General features: G+C 36.8%; 1 protein-coding gene across 4 annotated transcripts in view; it reads right to left on the reverse strand.

Moving 5' to 3' along the window:
- Nucleotides 1–20282, reverse strand: part of LOC127454373 (ADAMTS-like protein 4) — a 98735-nt gene that overhangs the window by 55095 nt on the left and 23358 nt on the right. For all 4 annotated transcript variants that reach the window (XM_051721534.1, XM_051721533.1, XM_051721532.1 and 1 more), the window contains exon 5: nt 4340–4442. In XM_051721534.1, the coding sequence (XP_051577494.1) occupies nt 4340–4442 (103 nt within the window). The remainder of the gene's footprint in view (nt 1–4339; nt 4443–20282) is intronic.

A 20282-nucleotide genomic window follows, 5' to 3' on the forward strand; every position in this document is an offset into this window, starting at 1 on the left:
CTCAATGTTCTACAATCAACATTTCAGGTTCTAAATTCAATATTCACATATTCCAATCTCAGAATTTGAGGTTATAAACTCAAGATTTAGTATTCTAAAATCATACAGTATGTTAAAGAGGAGTTCCTGCACACTTGAATCTCTTTGTTATGAGCCAGACGATTCCCTCTCCCTAATAGCAGATTGGGTGTCACTTCGGTTACGCCTGTCCTCACTTCTCCTTTTTCAAGCCTCTCACTTACTATTCAGTTCTTTCTTCTTCCATTCAGGTCTTTCTCCACTCATTCACCAGTCCTTTCATGCCATCCATCCATCCATCCCAAACAGCCCATTTTTCATCCGGTTGCCATGACTCTGTAACCTCTGTCCTCAATGGCTCCTCCCCCCTCATCTGATTTCTTCACTATAAGCCCCTCTTTTTCTTTCTCTCTCTTTTCTTTATTGTTGATTTATAGAGGTGGTCTGGTCCATGGTGACTTTTATAATGGCCCATCACACATTCCTCTCTTTTTTAACTCTGTTTCTCTTTAACTTCTCTCTGTCTTACAAAGGCTCTTTGCTTGTACAGTAATACCCATGACCCCTGCTATCTCTCCCCTCCTCCTCACTTTCACCTCTTCATTCATTCTACCTCTTTTCTGTCTTCACATTGCTCGGATAATTTACAGGCTCTAAAAATGCATTTCATCTGTGCTTATCTAGTAGTTCTGAGTTTTCTTAGAAGAGTCTTCTAGACTTTATATGACAGGGAAGGCTGCAGAGTGGATTTAAATGTAGTAATGTGTTAAACTGAGAATACTTCACTTTAATTGGTAGTTGAAAGTGTTGTCAAATTAGCTAAAATATTTAATAAACAAAAATGCTGATTATATGCAGGCCTTGATATGACTACAGCTCTGCCCCAAAGCCTAATGAGTTGCCTTGCTATCTACTGCCAAAATGGACTCTAATACAGTTTGATGTTAGCATGTAGCTAAGCTAACAATGCTCTATAAATAGCTGCAAGCAGCAATTACAGTGCCAAGCACTGGAATGGCAAGAAGTGCACCATAGTAAACACAACACATAGTATGTATATGACATTCATTGCAACCCCACTCTACTTCACAAGTCACTCTGCAATGTGATTGAACTGATGACTTTCTGTGCCACAGTTAAGCTCTAAATCCACCACGCTGCCACAAGGCAAACAGCTGCCAAAGAGACATACCTAGCAATGAATTGAAACACCTAAGCACAGTGTTAACCACAGTCAGCTTAGTATTTGCATTCAAAATTGAGAGTCCAACATTATTGATGAAAAAAAAATTGGGTACATCAAAGTGGTTTAATATTATTGTATGCAAAACATGAAGACCTAAAGGTCAACCAAAGTCAAACTTTCAATTTTCAGCTGGACTTAAACTCACAACCTTTTGAACATCATTCCATTGTTTTAACCACTGGGCCATTCAGCTGAAACAACTTTACACTGCCATAGAGACTCTCCAAGCGAAGAGTACAAAAGCTAATTGGATTTGAATTCATGCATTAATTATGCATGTTGTCACGGTACCACAATTTCAGTAGTCAGTACCGATACTAGTGAATTTCACGGTTCTCGATACCAATTTCGATACCACAGCAAAAATATGCTAATATTATATTGTGCTATTGAACACACTAGTTTAGTTATTTTTAATTATTTAATAATTATTTTTTCCAGAACTTTTCAGAACATTTTTTAAAGTTTAATTTAATTTCAACATCAAAATGGTGTCTAATCAATAAATTCTTAAAACTTTTAACAAATGAAAATATAACTTTTCAACATGTTGAATGAACGACACATCACGTCTGAATAAATCACACTAGGATATGTCATGATTTTAATTTGATTAATTGTCCATTTCAGTGTACAAGGAGTAACAGAGCATGTGTTCAAAATAAGCCTGTGAGCATTTTAAAGCAGTCATGTGTCAGTCATACTGTGCGCTGGTACCGGATCAAATGGGTGCTCAGTACTACAAGTACTGCAGAAACACTGGTGTCATTACATCTTTTTTATATTAGTATCGACTTGGTACCGAAGTACCAATACTTTTGAAAACACTACCAGCCTCTGTTGTAGTAAGCACGACAGAAAAACAATTTTTAAAACTGTACTTTGTTGGACTTAAACTCACAACCTTTTGAGCCCACTCAATTGACACATTGCAGCAATGCTAAAGACAAATTCCAAGCTGAGAGTACAAACAGATAGACGAGAATATCTTGATTTTAATGCTAAGTGGTTTTGAATTCAAGAAGGAATTATTCAATGTAGTACAACCTACATAACAGGGGCGTCAAACTCAGTTCCTGGAGGGCCGCAGCCCTGCAGAGTTTAGTTCCAGCCCTGCTCCAAAATGCCTCCTTGTAATCTTCAAGCACTCCTGAAAACCTTGATTAGCTGTTTCAGGTGTGTTTAATTAGGGTTGGAGCTAAACACTGCTGGACTGTGGCCCTCCAGGAACCGAGTTTGACACCCCTGCTACATAGTATCAAGCTCAACATGAAGACTGAGAGGTCAACAGAAGCACAATTTTTTAAAAAGCACACTTGGCTGGACTCAAACTCACAACCTTTTGAGCCAGAACCCTATGCTTTAACCACTGGGCCACACAGTTGCCACATCTCATTGATGCCAAAGACACATTCCAAGCTGAGAGTAAAAACAATAGCTGAGAATATCTTGATTTTAATGCTAAGTGGTTTTGAATTCAAGCAGGAATTTTTCAATGTGGTACAACCTACATAGCATCAAGCACATGCAGACTGAGTGGTCAACAGAAGTAAAATTTTTAAAATCACTCTATACTGGACTTGAACTCACAAACTTTTGAGTTGTAGACCAACACACTAACCACTTTGCTAAAGAGTTGACACATCTCAGCCATGGCAAAGACATTGCAATGTTAAAGTCAGCACACAAGTGTGGATTATGTTTTGAACTATCAGTAGCACTGTCTCAAAACTGCTCATGTATCCTTAGGACATGGTTTATGATGCATAAAAATGTTCTTTAAAATCTGACAATGCTTTAAAATTCAATGTATGGCTGACATGTGAAAAATTCAATGAAATCTGCATGACCCAAGGAATCCACAGAGACCAACCCCATGATTTTAGAACATCCGATAAAAAAATAAAAATCATTATCCCAGATGGCAGCTACTGTAATGGGTGGAGTTATAATGTATGGGGGTTCATATGAATCATTAAGAGGAGAGTAATCACAAATAATTTTGTTTCTATGACAAATGGTTCAACAGATAAACGCAAAAGAAAAGAACATTTTTGAACTAGTGGTGGCACTATGGAGTTTGATCTAGAGGTCCCAAATTTGCTATGGGGAATATTCATGACCACCTCAATCAGTGTGCCAAATTTCATCATTTTCCTATGAACGGTTCACCTTCGGTGCTTGGCCCCTAATAAGCACAAAATACACATCACACACAAATAATAATAATAATAATAATTCCATACATTTACATAGCACCTTTCTACGCACTTAAAGCACTTTACGTAGTATATGGGGAATCTCCTTTACCATAAACAGGGTGCAGCTTCCACCTGGATGATGCGACAGCATCCATAGTGCGCCAGAATGCCCACCACACACCAGCTATTGGTGGAGAGGAGAATAGAGTGATGTAGCCAATTCAGGGATGGGAATTATTAGGAGGCCAGGGGGAGGTACACCCCTACACTTTTACGAGAAGTGCCCTGGGATTTTTAATGACCACAGAGAATAAGGACCTCAGTTTAACATCTCATCCAAAGGACGGTGCCTTTTTACAGTATAGTGTCCCCGTCACTATACTGGGGCATTAGGACCCACACAGACCACAGGGTGAGCATCCCCAGCTGGCCTCCCTAATACCTCTTCCAGCAGCAACCTTAGTTTTTAACAGGAGGTCTCCCATCCAGGTACTGGCCAGGCTCAACCCTGCTCAGCTTTTGTGGGCAACCAGGCGAGAGCTGCAGGGTGATATGGCTGCTAAAATTATTGGGTAAAACAGTCAATAGTCAAAACATACATTTTAATTAAATTTGACTAGGGTTGGGAACTGGAACTTTTTATTTTAATGACTTTCGGTTCCGTTAACCATCCATTTCCTGCTCTACTCAATGGCAAATGAGACAAGGGGAAAATGTTGTGTCTGCAGCTGTGTAGTACACTCGATTATTGCAAAATAAACTCAGAGTGCTGGACTTCACTGTGTCAGAGAGGTACATAACTGAGTGGAGGGTTATATTCCCCCACGCCTGTGTATTTCGTTCATTTTCCAAGTCCTTAATTTGCATTTCTAACCTTCTGTGAAAGGCTCCCAGTCATACACGCGTCCCATAAACTCCTGACTGTTGAACGCTGCACACTGCACAGCCCTGGAGCTTAGTGCAGCACCTGGACATGCCTGCAGGGACAGAGAAAGAAAGACTTAAGTTATAGTGTCTCACTTAGATAGACAGTCATATGAGTTTGGATCAACATGAGGGTGAATACATGACTTAATTTTCATTTTTGGGTGAATTATTTCTTTAAGTTAGTAGTGTCACATTCAGTAGTAGTTACTCCCAACACTGTTGTGAATACAGTATATATGCTGGGTCAACCCTTTGACAGAAAGTGAAACATTAGCTACCATATGGAAACAATAGAGATCCTGGAAACCCTCCATAAATCTCCAGAGAGAGAGAGAGAGAGAGAGAGAGAGAGAGAGAGAGAGAGAGAAAGGCCTAGGTTTATGGAATTGGAGCAAGCCAAGAGCAAGCAACTGAAAAAGATGACTTAAATTGACAAACACATTTTAAGGAATGAAAAACTGACAAACCAGAGACAAGTCAGGCAAGGTGAGAAATCAGGATAAAAACATATGGCATCATATATCAAATATATATATCAGCATTGAAACTGTAAATGAGCAGAGAAACAGTGTGTGTCAGTAACATGGCTCTGGTTTGGACCATCTGCATTTCTCAAGATGTTTCACGTGTTTGTTCACATTGCCAATGACATTAGGAAATACTGCTCATAATAGGTTTGTCTTAAAAGGTTTATAAGTTATTGCTAAAAATTAGTTCGCCTACAATTGAAGTTAGAAGTTTACATACACAGGTTGAAGTCATTTAAACTCATTTTTGAACCACTCCACAGATTTCATATTAGCAAACTATAGTTTTTGCAAGTTGTTTAGGACATCTACTTTGTGCATGACATGAGTAATTTTTCCAACAACTGTATACAGACTGATTGTTTCACTTTTAATTGACTATATCACAGTTCTAGTGGGTCAGAACTTTACATCATCCTTGGGAACAATTTTCAAATGGCTGAAGGTACTACGTTCATCTGCACAAACAATAGTACGCAAGTATAAACACCATGGGACCATGCAGCCATCATACCACTCAGGAAGGAGATGCATTCTGTTTCCTAGAGATGAATGTAGTTTGGTGTGAAAAGTGCAAATCGATCCCAGAACAACAGCAAAAGACCTTGTGAAGATGCTGGAGGAAACAGGTAGACAAGTATCAATATCTACAGTAAAATGTGTCCTATATCGACATAACCTGAAAGGCTGTTCAGCAAGGAAGAAACCACTGCTCCAAAACCTGCATAAAAAAGCCAGACTACAGTTTGCAAGTTCACATGGGGACAAAGATCTTACTTTTGGAGAAATGTCCTCTGGTGTGATGAAACAAAAATTTAACTGTTTGGCCATTATGACCATCGTTATATTTGGAGGTAAAAGGGTGAGGCTTGCAAGCCAAAGAACACCATCCCAACCATGAAGCATGGGGGTGACAGCATCATTTTGTGGGGGTGCTTTGCTGCAGGAGGGACTGGTGCACTTCACAAAATAGATGGCATCATGAGGAAGGTAAATTATGTGGATATATCTCAAGACATCAGCCAGGAAGTTAAAGCTTGGTCGCAAATGGGTCTTCCAAATGGACAATGATCCCTAGCATACCTCCAAAGTTGTGGCAAAATGGCTCAAGGTATTGGAGTGGCCATCACAAAGCCCTGACCTCAATCCGTTAGAAAATTTGTTGGCAGAACTGAAAAAGCGTGTGCAAGCAAGGAGGCCAACAAACCTGACTCAGTTACACCAGTTCTGTCTGGAGGAATGGGCCAAAATTCCAGCAACTTAATTTGAGAAGCTTGTGGAAGGTTACACAAAACATTTGACCCAAGTTGAACAATTTAAAGGCAATGCTACCAAATACTAGTATATGTAAAGTTCTGACCCACTGGGAATGTGATGAAATGAATAAAAGCTGAAATAAATAATTCTCTCAAGTATTATTCTGACAAATCACATTCTTAAAATAAAGTAGTTAACTGACCAAAGACAGGCAATGTTTTCTATGATTAAATGTCAGGAATTGTGAAAAACTGAGTTTAAATGTATTTGGCTAATGCGTATGTAAACTTCTGACTTCAACTGTATGTAAAAAAAAATAATTCTGGGACTGGACTGTTGCACTCAATTGATGCCAAATACCACTGAGGTTTCATCTCCTAAACCACTGCACACCGGCACTGCAGGACAAACACACTGCTGCTATCCTCAAAACCATTCGTAAATATTTACAGCACATCTGCGATGCCTGAGTGTGTTTGCTCAGGAAAACTCAGGTTCCGTTTATTCAAGTGGTTTAGTGCTCATGTTCGTTGATTTACTTTAATAAAGTGCGGTTTCGCTGCTTACGGCATTAGTTATGATGTAAGGATACATACATACACATACATAAATAGGCTGCATTAACGCTGACAAATATTTTTAACCAAGCAGAACATCTGCTGAGTTTTGAAGTGTTTTAAATCTTAATAAGGGTTTAAAAACACCCAAAGTGATTATTATGAATAAAGTTATAAAATTTAAAACAAGTAAAACAGTAATAAATGAAAGGAATAGTTCCCCAAAATCATCATTTACTCACCCTCATATTGTTCTAAACCTGCATGACAAAGAAGAAGTTGAGCATAATGTCCTTGCTGCTCTTTTCCATACAATGAAAGTAAATGGTGACTGTTGTTGTTGAGGTCCAAAATGACAAAAAAGCTAAATGAAAGAGCCATAAAAGCAGTCCATGCAACTATATTCCAAGTCTTCTGAAGCCATGTGCTAGCTTTGTGTAAGGAACAGACCCCAATTTAAGTCATTATTTGCTGAAAATCTTACCCTCCACCATAACTCTCAATCTCTCATGTGTCCATGTATTCAAATATGGCACGTCAAGATGTTTGCTGCATGCCTCGTGACTGATTATCATTGATGTCAAACCTGGCACCATATTGGAATGTACGTGAATAAAAGTGAGATTATCAATGAGGAGAATATTGTCAGGAAAAGAGCAGCTTGGAAATTCTGCTAAACATCTAGAGCTGTCAAAGTTATTGTGAATTTTTCTTAATTGTGATTAACGCATTTACTGTTAATAATGCATAAACCAGCATAAACACTGGTCGGATTAGGGCAGAAACATTTTGATATGTCCACCTGGGGTCATTACACTTACACACACACACACCACAATTGATTCCGTGTCAGAGATAAAATGATAGAGAAAGGATCTTTTAACGCTATTTGTTGTACTAAACAAGCCCAGATGGGACTTATTTAGAACTCAAGTACTTTGCAGCCTCTGTAATGCACAATTTAATTACCACAGAAGCACGGTAAGTCTTAACTATCACGAAAATGCAAAACGTGATGTTGTTTGCAAGCACTTTTCATGTGGAGTTCAGAGTGCGCTTGATGCCCTGACACAAATAGTGAATGTGGCTGCATGATTGCTGTAGCAAAGCGGATAGCCACAGTCTGCCGGCTGATTAATACTGTGGAGGATGAGAGTTTAAGAGATTTCATGTCTTTTGTAATGAATATGCAACCTATGTGGGGACTAGTTCTTTCAATTAGACAAACTCCCACTTTGGGGAACGTTTAATGTTACTTGAATTTGTGCTATTTTAGTGCATTTCTATCTTTATATTGTGGAAGGCTTTGTTTGGAAAATGTTAATATAGCATTATTGTTACATATTGTTTTGTTTTCATTCCTAAGAAGTAAATAAGTGCATTTTGACAGGAAAAGAAGTATTTATAGAGTACATTTTCAGCACTTTCACAATCTGCGATTAATCGCGATTAACTGTGAAACTGTGATCGACTGACAGTACTAGAATAAATACTTACAATTTAAATAAAATTTAAAAAATATTCATGTTGCGGTAATGACAATATCATAATGACCATCTTTTTTCACATTGCAGTAATGAGACTTGGGGGATAAAATGTGCCTAACTGTCATGAAAATAATCTTAATGGCCCTAAAATTAGGCCCTTCTTTATGCAAAATATAATTTCATATTTGTTTCTTTTGATTTTGAAGTAAAATAGGACCAGGAAATTTTCTTGACAGGCTTCGTGAGATTCACCAAAATATAATGACATAATTTTTGGACAATTACATTTTTTTGGCTAACTATTTCTGTAGAAAGCTAAACATAAACAGATGCAAACAGGACAGGGTTTGTTTCTAAGTTTTTAAAACCTGAACCAAGGAAGGCTTTTACTCGCAAAGAGAGCACAACAGCACAAAGTTGATAGTTGATATTTAACAGTGAAAAAGTTCAGAAAAGTCCTTTTAATGAAGCAGAGCATCTACTAGAACTCAAGCTGAGAGAGAGAGAGCGAGAGAGAGAGAGAGCTAATGCTTTGCTGCATTTCCTTAGGCCACATTCACTTCTGCAGTGTTCCTTGTTAATAGGGCTACTGTCAAAGAGGGGCACACTCAGGGCAGACTGCATTTACACACACACACACACACACACACACACACACACACTAATAGCCCAATTGGATCTTTTTACCAAGAGGAACTGAATGCTTGCAAGCTCAGTGGGAAATTAGGGTGTAGCGTTCACTCACTCACACACACAAACATATACTCAGATGTATATCCATGGCGGATGAATGTGGTGAGAGCTCAAGATTTTCCCGCACATATAGTGAACACTAACAACATGACAGCTGTGACACACACACACATGTCCTCTCACTGTATCTCTTGAGTTTTCTCTTTCTCTTTCTCTCTAAAACCTTTCTAACTCTGTGTCCAGCTGACAAAAGCAGCTGGTCAGTGTAAACACACTTAACAAAGCAGCATGCTGAAACATGCAAGAGAGGTACTTGAAAAGAAGAAACAAAAACACATATGACTAGTGGCAAAAAGCAATGCAAGTACAAGAAATGTGCACAGAAAGACATACAAGAATGCTTATACATGTTTTTAGGTGCTTCTGTATGTGTTTGTGTGTGTGTGTGTGTGTGTGTGTGTGTGTGTGTGAGTGTGTGTGTGTGTGTGTGTGGGTTTAAGTGGTTTATGAGGACATTTTCTAGGGTACAAACTGGTAATTACAAGGGTATTATGCTATAAATGTGGTTTATGAGGACATTTCTAGTGTCCCCATAATTCAAATCGCTACAAAAACATACCAAACTATGTTTTTTTGAAAATGTAAAAATGCAGAAAGTTTTTTGTGAGGGTTAGGTTTAGGGTTAGGGTTAGGGGATAGAATCTATAGTTCGTACAGTATAAAAATCATTATGTCTATGGAGAGTCCTCATAATGATAGCTGCACCAACATATTTGGGATGAAATTAAAGCATAAATGCACAATTAATTAGATTAAAATTGTGATCTGTCCTAGTGTGATGATTAAACTACAAAAGGTTGAGATTTACGGTCTGCATGAGCTGTGTAATTCAACAGTATGTGAATTTTAGAAGCCGGCCGCTTGTACGCTAACCGCATTATTAACATCATGTGCGCTCTGTATTAATGACAAAGAGCAGAGCACTTTATTCAATGTGAAGGACAGCACATGCAGACTATCTATTTATCTAATTAAATCATAACCTTCTGTGGTTTAATAAGCACATTAGCCCATAAAGCGAACTTCTTTTCCACTGGTGAGAAGTGAAGCTGTCAAAAACATCAGGTTTTACGTTCGCCAAAATGGCAAAATAAAAGCTCCATTTAACTAGATTTAAAAAATGTGAATATATACTTATTGTAAAGTATATTACTTCTGTATTGTAAAATGTAATATTCAGTGTAGTAGTAGTAGTAGTAGTAGTAGTAGTAGTAGTAGTAATAATGAAAATAATAATATATCAATAACAATTACATTATATTTAAGATATACAGTATCTCAAGCAAGAGTTTCATCACTGCTTTCATTAATACTGTGATGCTCTACTGTTCAGCACTGTATTTGACAAAAAAATAAAATAAAAATAATAATAATAAAACTCAAATTTGGGGTTTTGGACACTCTTCATTTAATAAAAATAATGCAATGTTAATAAATAATGCAATACTTTTCAATGTATGTTGAAAAGTAATTGTTCCGTTTTCATTTGATTAAAATTCTATGACTTAATTTGATAAGAGTGTTTTTAATGATAAAATGTAATTTCACTTTAAAACCCAGAATTCAGAGAAAATAAAACGGAAAATACGGAACACGGAATTTGGAAAAAAATTAAATGGATTTCATAGGGCCCTACTCTTACTTCGTCCCGGTGTCAGTTCTCCCAGCATTCCTCCACCTCCCCCCACTCATCCTATAGATATTTGAGTCTCCTCTGTTTTACCATTTACGCTAAAGATTATATGGGCACACAAACTTGTGAAACATGGTTAGTTCTAGATGGTATGTTTATGAGAAAGTGCACAAAAAAGAGGGAAGAACAGGACATGTGAGGAGAGGAGCAAAGTGCAACTGTAAAACAGTGGGCTTTTACAAACTCAACCATAAGGGAATAAAAGGTAGAGTTGTTAATTGTGAAAGTTACGGGCCTCCCCCGAGGACAACGGTATGAGAGAACAAGCAAGTGGCTGAATGGAAAAAAGAGCGAAAGAGAGAGAATATACGAGGGAAATATTTGAAACTAACAAATAACAAAAGCAAACATATTACGATAATTATCAAGCTAAAGTAAAGCACGAAGTAGCTCCCTGTTATATTTGCATAGTCTTGAAATATACAACTAAATAAACTTTGACAAATGTAAAGTATGACGTAGGCAGAGAATTTAAACAAAAAGATTATGTTAAGTCTTGCAAATAATTGGCTTGTTTGGACAGGTGATAGACAGCTGTCCGATCACAGTCCCAGCAGAGACTTCAACCCATTTCCTGCCAAATTCCTGCTATAGTGTCCTATTACATCACAACAGCCTAAATTCTTCAAAAGCCCACATAAAATCTCTCTAAAATAGAAGAATTTAGCAGCATCTGTGAAGTGTTTAGTTTTGAAAAAGGACAGTAGATCCTACTGAAATAAGTAAGGGGACAGTGACTGAACAGGGACACATCACATGACCACTAAGAGTAAATGTGAATCACCCTTTGGTCGTTAGGTTAGCTTGAACTCTTGAAAAAGGATCAGTTTGGGCCTGGGTAGCTCAGCGAGAAAAGACGTTGACTACCACCCCTGGAGTTGCAAGTTCGATTCCAGGGCATGCTGAGTGACTCCAGCCAGGTCTCCTAAGCAACCAAATTGGCCCGGTTGCTAGGGTGGGTTGAGTCATGTTGGGTTAACTTCCTCGTGTCGCTATAATGTGGTTCTCGCTCTCATTGGGGCGTGTGGTGAGTTGTGCGTGGATGCCGCGGCGAACAGTGTGAAGCCTCCACACGCACTATGTCTCCGCGGTAACGCGCTCAACAAGCCACGAGATAAGATGCGCGCATTGACGGTCTCAGACGCGGCGACAACTGAGATTCGTCCTCTGCCACCCGGATTTAGGCGCGTCACTACGCCACCACGAGGACTTAGAGTGCATTGGGAATTGGGCATTCCAATTGGGGAGAAAAGGGGAGAAACAACACAAAAAAAAAGAACAAAAAAAAAAGGAAAAAGGATCAGTTCATCCAAAAATAACATTTCAGCTCAAGCTCCAATTCCATATGACACAAAAGAAGTTTAGAAGAATGTCCATGTTTTTTCACGTTCATTGTATGAAAAAAGTATTCAGGAGATTCTGCTAAAATGCTCTTTTTGTGTTCCAAAGAAGAGAGAAATGGGGTTTGGGACAACATGAGGGTGAGTAAATGGCAGAATTTTCATTTTTGTTGGAACCATCCCAATCAGTTTTCAAAACCTGGTGATAACATTGATTCTGTTCTTGCAGAATAAATCAGATACATTTTAATGTCAGTATTCACATGTTAAATTCACCCTATTTTCTCAGTCAGCATTTGAATCATATGGTAAATTTGAGATGAGTTCTCTCTTTTGTTTCTGAAAGGCCATTGTGAAGAGATTTAGCCTTTGACACTGCAATGTAAATGTTTATTTAGCAAGTGCATAGAAAGAGAGAGGGAGAGAGTAAGCCCACCCTTAGCTCAACGACTTCTCAGAGAATGGCCTTTTTATTCTGTAGAGCCGTGGTGGGTCGCAAACCAAAATTAGCGAGTTGCGGAGCATACAAAAAACAATGCTAAATGCACATAATATAATTAAACTAATCGTAAGTGTTCACATAAGCAAAATAAAAAGGCTTATAAACTTTTAAAAGGGGGAAAACACTTCTCATTACATTTGTTGTTGACGTCAAAGGCCAAGTGTTCGATTAAAGTCTACGGTAGTTTGGTGCAAATTCTTCTGTTACTTGGTAGAAGCTAGCCAAACTAGGCAAGTGCGTGATATTCCTTCAAAAACCATGAACAAACAAGGTAAATCAAAATATGACCCAGACTGTATTCAATCTGGGCTGACTTGCAACAAAGATAAACATGGTTTGTGCCGACCACAATATGTTTTGTGCAGGGAATTACTGGCTGCGCAGAGCGTGCAACCATTTAAATTTAAGAGACATTTAGAAACATTCAAACTACATGGACAAAGAAGAAAATGAATTCATTTTAATAATCAGCTGCTGTCATGTGAATCATTTTGGATATCGTTAGACCTTAGGGTGGGCGATATGACCAAAATTCTTTATCATGGTATAATTAATTTTATATCACGGTAACGGTAAATATCACAAAATACAGAAATATTAAGTGTTCAGGAGCATCCAAATCCTTTAGATGAGCACATAAGTCCTAGGACATGCACACACACACACTCACTCACACTCACACACACATGCTATGTGTTGAGTGCCATTTTGTACATCATCTTTCCATGTACACTCTTTGAGGTATATTTCAAGATCTACTTATCATGTTATGTTGTGTTTGGGCTCATTTGAATCTGGATATTCTGCTGTAAATTACGATATGTCACTGTCTATGTTATATGTATGTTTCAGGAAGTAATAAGGAAAAACGTGACAAAAAGACACTCTTGTTTATTATACTTTTGTGTCTGTGGGAATTTCATACACTAATACTCACTGCAGTTTGGCCTCTTAAAAATCTGAGTCCTCAATCAAAACCAGTTCAGAACCACAGATACAAATCTCTTTCTCTTCATTTATCTGTTTTCTGTCCTCTATCTGTTTTCCATTTTCCATTCCACTCATCTCTTTTCCTTTCCATTTAATCACACAGCAAAAACCTTCCTTCCTCAGCTCTGCTTTATTACTTCACTACAGAGCTCTCTTTGCCTCTATCTTTTTTCTGCACTCTATTTCTGTCGTTGCCAGGGTGTGTGTGGGTGTGTGTGTGTGTATTTTAAAACAGTGCCGTCTTTCACTGCGCTGCAGTGTAACTGTGTCACACCCCTACCCTGAATCCCCCTTTCCACCAATCCTGTATTTCACTTCCTCTCTTCCCATTCTCTCAGTTCCCCCACTGTTCACACAAACATGAGCATCTATATTAGGACTATTTACCGATTTAACGCTTTAATTTAGTGCAATTAATTATATAAAAAATAAATAAAATAAAAAAAACAACTATCAGTTATGCCTCCTGGCCTGTATATAAATTCTGTTTTAAAAGTAAGTATTCCCCAACCATTGGAGCAATTCAAGCTTGAAGTACGTTACTTCATGTTTTTAAAAGCTGTATCAGTAGGGGGCAGTCAGCGCGCCTTAACAAACCTTACATGCAGCACAGCCACAGAATGCGAACCACTCACACAGGACATGTTTTTGACAGATGGATGAAGCAGAATAAAATGCAGGGATCTCGAGATATGATTTCAAAGTTCAACTACTTTTAACTTGACACAGTGTCCTAAAAACACAGTGTTTGTGAACCATGAAATCACTGATGCTCAAAAGCATCAATCTGGCACATATGTATGTAAACTAGGGATCCACTGAAATTTTGGCCGCGAAAATTTTCGGCCAAAAATTTTATTTTTGGTTTTCGGCCGAAAGAGAAAAAAGGGCGAAATCTTGGCCGAAAATTTAGTAAACACACAGTCGCTGTCCCCTTACTTATGTCAGTAGGATCTACTGTCCTTTTCCAAAACTAAACACTTCACAGACGCTGCTAAATTCTTCTATTTTAGAGAGTAGTAAAATGTATACACACACACACACACACACACACACATGTTGGTGCAGCTATCATTATGACTCTCCATAGACATAATGATTTTTATACTGTACGAACTATAGATTCTATCCTTTAACCCTAACCCTACCCCTAAACCTAACCCTCACAAAAAACTTTCTGCATTTTTACATTTTCAATAAAACATTGTTTTTTAAGCGATCTGAATTATGGGGACACTAGAAATGTCCTCATAAACCACATTTATAGCATAATACCCTTGTAATTACCAGTTTGTAACCTAAAAAAATGTCCTCGTAAACCACCAAAACCCTCCCACACACACACACACACACACACACACAAGAAACAAAATCTTGTCAAATGGTCTGTTTTTATCTGTCTTTGTCTAATGGTCTGTATTATTTCTTTATTTGTTTAATTTATTTGTAAAAAAAAATTATAAATCTATTCCATTCCATTTGTGTATGTAGCCTACATTTGATAACTTGATATGATATAGACAATTTTCACATGTCAATAATTAAAAATATCTTTTTAATGAAGTAACAAAAGCCAGGGCTGTAAAAACCATTATAACCTGGGGTGGGGGAACATCTCACGCTTACTTCTAGAAATATTTTTTAGGAAATGAAACATTATATTTATATACTTTTAGGAAATTATCTATGATTAGCCTATAATTTAAGTTTCAGCTGCCGTGCGAGGAAATAGTAGGTGGCCACCTAATTGACACCTTTAAGACCCATCACAAGCCTCCGTCAACTGGTTGGTTCGGCAGTCAACAGAACCAGCGCACAAGCGGTTAACAGTACAGGCAAGGAGGTACAGCCATCGCCTATTGCTTTTCAGGACTACAGGGTCAATGTATTTAAAGTATGATTGCGTTGCTGATAATGATAGGAATTATGCTTCATCATAACTTTGTATGGAGAGTAGCATGTATTTTACTTTTGCATTAAAATTTCCATTTCTCACCGTCAGTCCATTGCATGAGAGTGCGTACTCTCGCACTCTTTCTCACACAAAGAGTTACGAAAACTGCACTGAAGCCATAGACACAAGTTTGGTTTAAAGTAAAATTGACACACAGTTGTGTTCTTGCTTTTTATTTGTTAAATGGCAGACATTTGGAATCATCCATTTTTAAAAATCAGTAAATGATGGACATATTTTCGTACACAATCCTTACACTCTCTCACAAACCCTCTGGAATTCCCTCACAAACCCCCAAGGGTTCGTGAACCCCCGTTTGGGAAACCCTGGTCTAATCAATGCTTTACTCTTCTGCCACAATAATGCAATATATTTCGTTATGAATATCTGAATTATTATATTTATTATACAGTATATGAGGAAGGAAAATGATGTGGATATATTGAAGCAACATCTCAAGACATCAGCCAGGAAGTTAAAGCTCGGTCGCAAATGGGTCTTCCAAATGGACAATGACCCCAATCATACCTCCAAAGTTGTGGCAAAATGGCTTAAGGACAACAAAGTCAAGGTATTGGAGTGGCCATCACAAAGCACTGACCTCAGTCTGATAGAAAATGTGTGGGCAGAACTGAAAAAGTGTGTATGAGCAAGGAGGCCTACAAATCTGTCTCAGTTACACCAGTTCTGTCTGGAGGAATGGGCCAAAATTCCAGCAACTTATTGTGAGATGCTTGTGGAAGGCTACCCAAAACATTTGACCCAAGTTAAACAAATTAAAGGCAATGCTACCAAATACTAACAAAGTGTATGTAAACTTCTGACCCACTGGGAATGTGATGAAAGGAATAAAAGCTGAAATAAATCATTCTCTCTACTATTATCCTGATATTTCACATTCTTAAAATAGTGATTTAGTGATTTTGTATTAGTTATATTGAGTTATGTTTATTTGGGGGCCTTTCTTAGCAAATATTTGTATATGCTTATAATTGGGATATATATATATATATATATATATATATATATATATATATATATATATATATATATATATAGTATCTATACTGTATATGTACAGAATGTTTTTATATTTTATTTAATATGGCCAAAATTATCCACAAATAATGCTTTTTCACTCAAAAACAGAAGTGCATAAGCTAAGGTCCGTGAGGACTACGATCAATAAGTTCCAAAAAGAAATACAAAACCTGTGCGAATTGAAAGAAAACAAAGATATAATCTAATATTTGGTGATAATATAGCATAACGAGAGATTTATAAGCAATTTTTTTATAGGCCGGTCTTTGACCGAGAACACCAAATTAGGTAAAAAATTTCAACACAGCACAAGGGTTGAGGAATTTTAGGTGAAATATCTGAGAAAAAAAAAATGTATGCTTTGCTAAAACATAAATGGGAACTCTATAAAGTCTCCTAAGTTATGAAAGAGTAAACTTCGAGCAATAAAACTTCCTCAGGAACTGTGTAACAGTGATTCATTTCTTGTCACGGGATTGTTATTGTCATCACTAGCATCAAACAACTGTTCTCTTGGCAATAGAAAGACAAAAAAGTGTGTGTGAGACAGAGAGAGGCCGCAAAACTGTCTTCAAGCTCTCTTAAGTGTTCAGAAGTAGCACTGCCAGTGAGTTTGTCAAGGTAATCTCAACACACACTCCAAAACTGAGATAAAGAGACAGACATACCTCATACACTGCTATGTATAGCCTATAACAAGCATTCCAAAAGGCCAGCTAAGTACTTTTTCTGGGTTGCACCTCAATCTGTGGAATTTCAATGCTTCGTTGCAACAAACCTCTTAAGTTAAGAGAACCCAACATAATAAAAGTTTAAGAATATCCGGAGTGAATTATAGGTTTTATGAAAAAGAAACCCACAAGCAGTGGTGGCAAACAGTCTATTGTTGCCAAAGGTTTGATGTAAACTTCTGACAAGAATTTGCGGCAAACTGATTGGTAGGCCGCAAATTTACCTCAAATTAACTGGATGCCATGAATAAACAGTTTTTAAAAGGCTTATCTAGAAGTCATTTGCTCTGTTCCAATGTAACCGAGAGTGTTTACACTACAATTGAGCGACGCAATGCAAAGATCCTTGTTGATCCAGTTTTGTTGTGTTCTGACACAACACTTGTTTGCAGTAAACTACTATATTTGGACTGCTTATATGGTACTTTTTTAACTAAAAATCACTGTTATTGTATTTAAAAACACATTTTTGAAAATGAAGTCATAATGATAGAAGAATAAATTCGTAGCATTATGAGAATAAAGTTGTAATGTTATGAGAATAAAGTCGTAGTATTATTAGAAATAAATCTTACTGTCATACGAGAATAAAGTCGTAGCATTATTAGAATAAAGTCGTAATGTTTTGAAAATAAATTCATAGCATTATGAAAACAAAGTAGTAATTTTACGAGAATAAAGTTGTAGGACTGTGAGAATAAAGTCATAGCATTATTAGAATAAAGTTGTAGCATTATTATAAATAAAGTTATAATGTTATACGAGAATAATGTCGTAGCATTATGAGAATAAAATCGTAGCATTATTAGAAATAAAATTGTAATGTTCTATGAGAATAAAGTCGTAGCTTTATGAGAATAAAGTCGTAGCATTATTAGAAATAAAATTGTAATGTTCTATGAGAATAAAGTCGTAGCATTATGAGAATAAAGTCGTAGCATTATTAGAATAAAGTCGTAGCATTATTAGAAATAAAATTGTAATTTTCTATGAGAATAAAGTCCTAGCATTATGAGAATAAAGTCGTAGCATTATTAGAAATAAAATTGTAATGTTCTATGAGAATAAAGTCGTAGCATTATGAGAATAAAGTCGTAGCATTATTAGAAATAAAATTGTAATGTTCTATGAGAATAAAGTCGTAGCATTATGAGAATAAAGTCGTAGTATTATGAGAAATAAATCTTACTGTCATACGAGAATAAAGTCGTAGCATTATTAGAATAAAGTCGTAATGTTTTGAAAATAAATTCATAGCATTATGAAAACAAAGTAGTAATGTTACGAGAATAAAGTTGTAGGACTGTGAGAATAAAGTCATAGCATTATTAGAATAAAGTTGTCGCATTATTATAAATGAAGTTGTAATATAATATGAGAATAACGTCGTAGCATTATGAGACATTTTTTTTTAGCATTAATTTAATTGTATTTATTTATCACACATTATATGTTTGCACGTATACAGTGAAATTCTTTTTTTCTTTTTAAACATATCCCAGCTAAGCTGGGGTCAGAGTGCAGGGTCAGCCATGATATGGTGCCCCTGGAGCAGATAGGGTCAAGGGCCTTGCTCAAGGGCCCAACAGTGGCATCTTGGCAGTGCTGGGGCTTGAACCCCTAACCTTCTGATCAGTAACCCAGAGCCTTAACTGCTGAACCATTCCCCATTATGAGAATAAAGTCGTAGCATTATTAGAAATAAAATTGTAATGTTCTATGAGAATAAAGTCGTAGCATTATGAGAATAAAGTCGTAGTATTATTAGAAATAAATCTTACTGTCATACGAGAATAAAGTCGTAGCATAATGAGAATAAAGTTGTAATGTTACAGAATAAAGTCGTAGTTTGAGATTAAAGTCATAGCATTATTAGAATAAAGTAGTAGCATTATGAAAAGAAAGTCGTACACTCAAAAAATTATTTTTTTTGAGGCTGTTCACTTTATTTAAACAATTAATTTTTATTTAACACCATTGTATCGGGTTTCTTGTTCAAACACAATTGCATCATGCTAAACTGACTTGAATAGGTGACTCTTTGGCTTAACTCGATGTGTTCATTTTGAAAGAGCTCGTTTCAATCAAGCTCGTTCAAAAAGGGCAATTGGCAGCAAGAAGCAAACAGTTGAGATACAGTCGGCAGCAGTCATCAAGTGTTTCCATTTGAAGAAATAAATTTGATGCTGAGTAATTAAATTGGCATTTATTATATTGAGCTTGTTAACTATTTTAATGTTTTGACTAGAGCACTGCAGGATCACTAGAGTTCATCTGACTTACTGGATTTCCATGACTCCTTATAACATGACCAGATTGCCTTCTTTAATAAGTAAAAACAATGGTTATTGTTGTTTTTTTTAATTCTGTTGTTTGTCTTGCATTGCCCTATATCAAAATACAACGTATAATGCCAGTTAAAAAGGATTTGGCCTGAATGAACAAAATTAGCTTCCTGTGTATTGAAAGAATCAATTAACATTTTTATGTGATGTGCAAAGCAAAGCAAGTACATTATAAACGTAAAAATATTGAGCTGGAACTCATTTATTGGGAACTACCTATTTATTGAACCATACACAACAAAACCAGTTTGCATGTATTTAAGGTTTACATGCATATAGCTTCTAATTAGAGGACTTTTATTTTGGAGAAGTAATATACTTCTGCTCAAACACATTCTTATGACTGGATGCTGTCTCTGAGCACGCACTTTTCCTGTAGATGCAAAAGTAAGTAATTTCAAGTTCAATAATTTCTGTTATTATTTTTATAATACGGGAACTACACAAATATTAAATTTAGATGTATTTACATAAATATCCCAAACAGTACTTAATGTTGCAAGGAGACTGTGACGAGGAGGAGGGTGAGGCCAGGCCGTGATGGTGCACAGCAGGCGCTGAATCAGCTGATCAGCGGGAGAGCGAGATAAAGGGGAGCCAGAGGTGCCAGTTCGAGAGAGAGAGAGAGACGCACGCATGTCTGTGTTTGTTTATATTTGTTTTAAGTTACGTTTGACATTAAAACTTTATGTTTACTGTTCAACTGGTTCTCG

This window comes from Myxocyprinus asiaticus, chromosome 16 (genome assembly GCF_019703515.2).
Source record: "Myxocyprinus asiaticus isolate MX2 ecotype Aquarium Trade chromosome 16, UBuf_Myxa_2, whole genome shotgun sequence".
NCBI classification, from domain to species: domain Eukaryota; kingdom Metazoa; phylum Chordata; class Actinopteri; order Cypriniformes; family Catostomidae; genus Myxocyprinus; species Myxocyprinus asiaticus.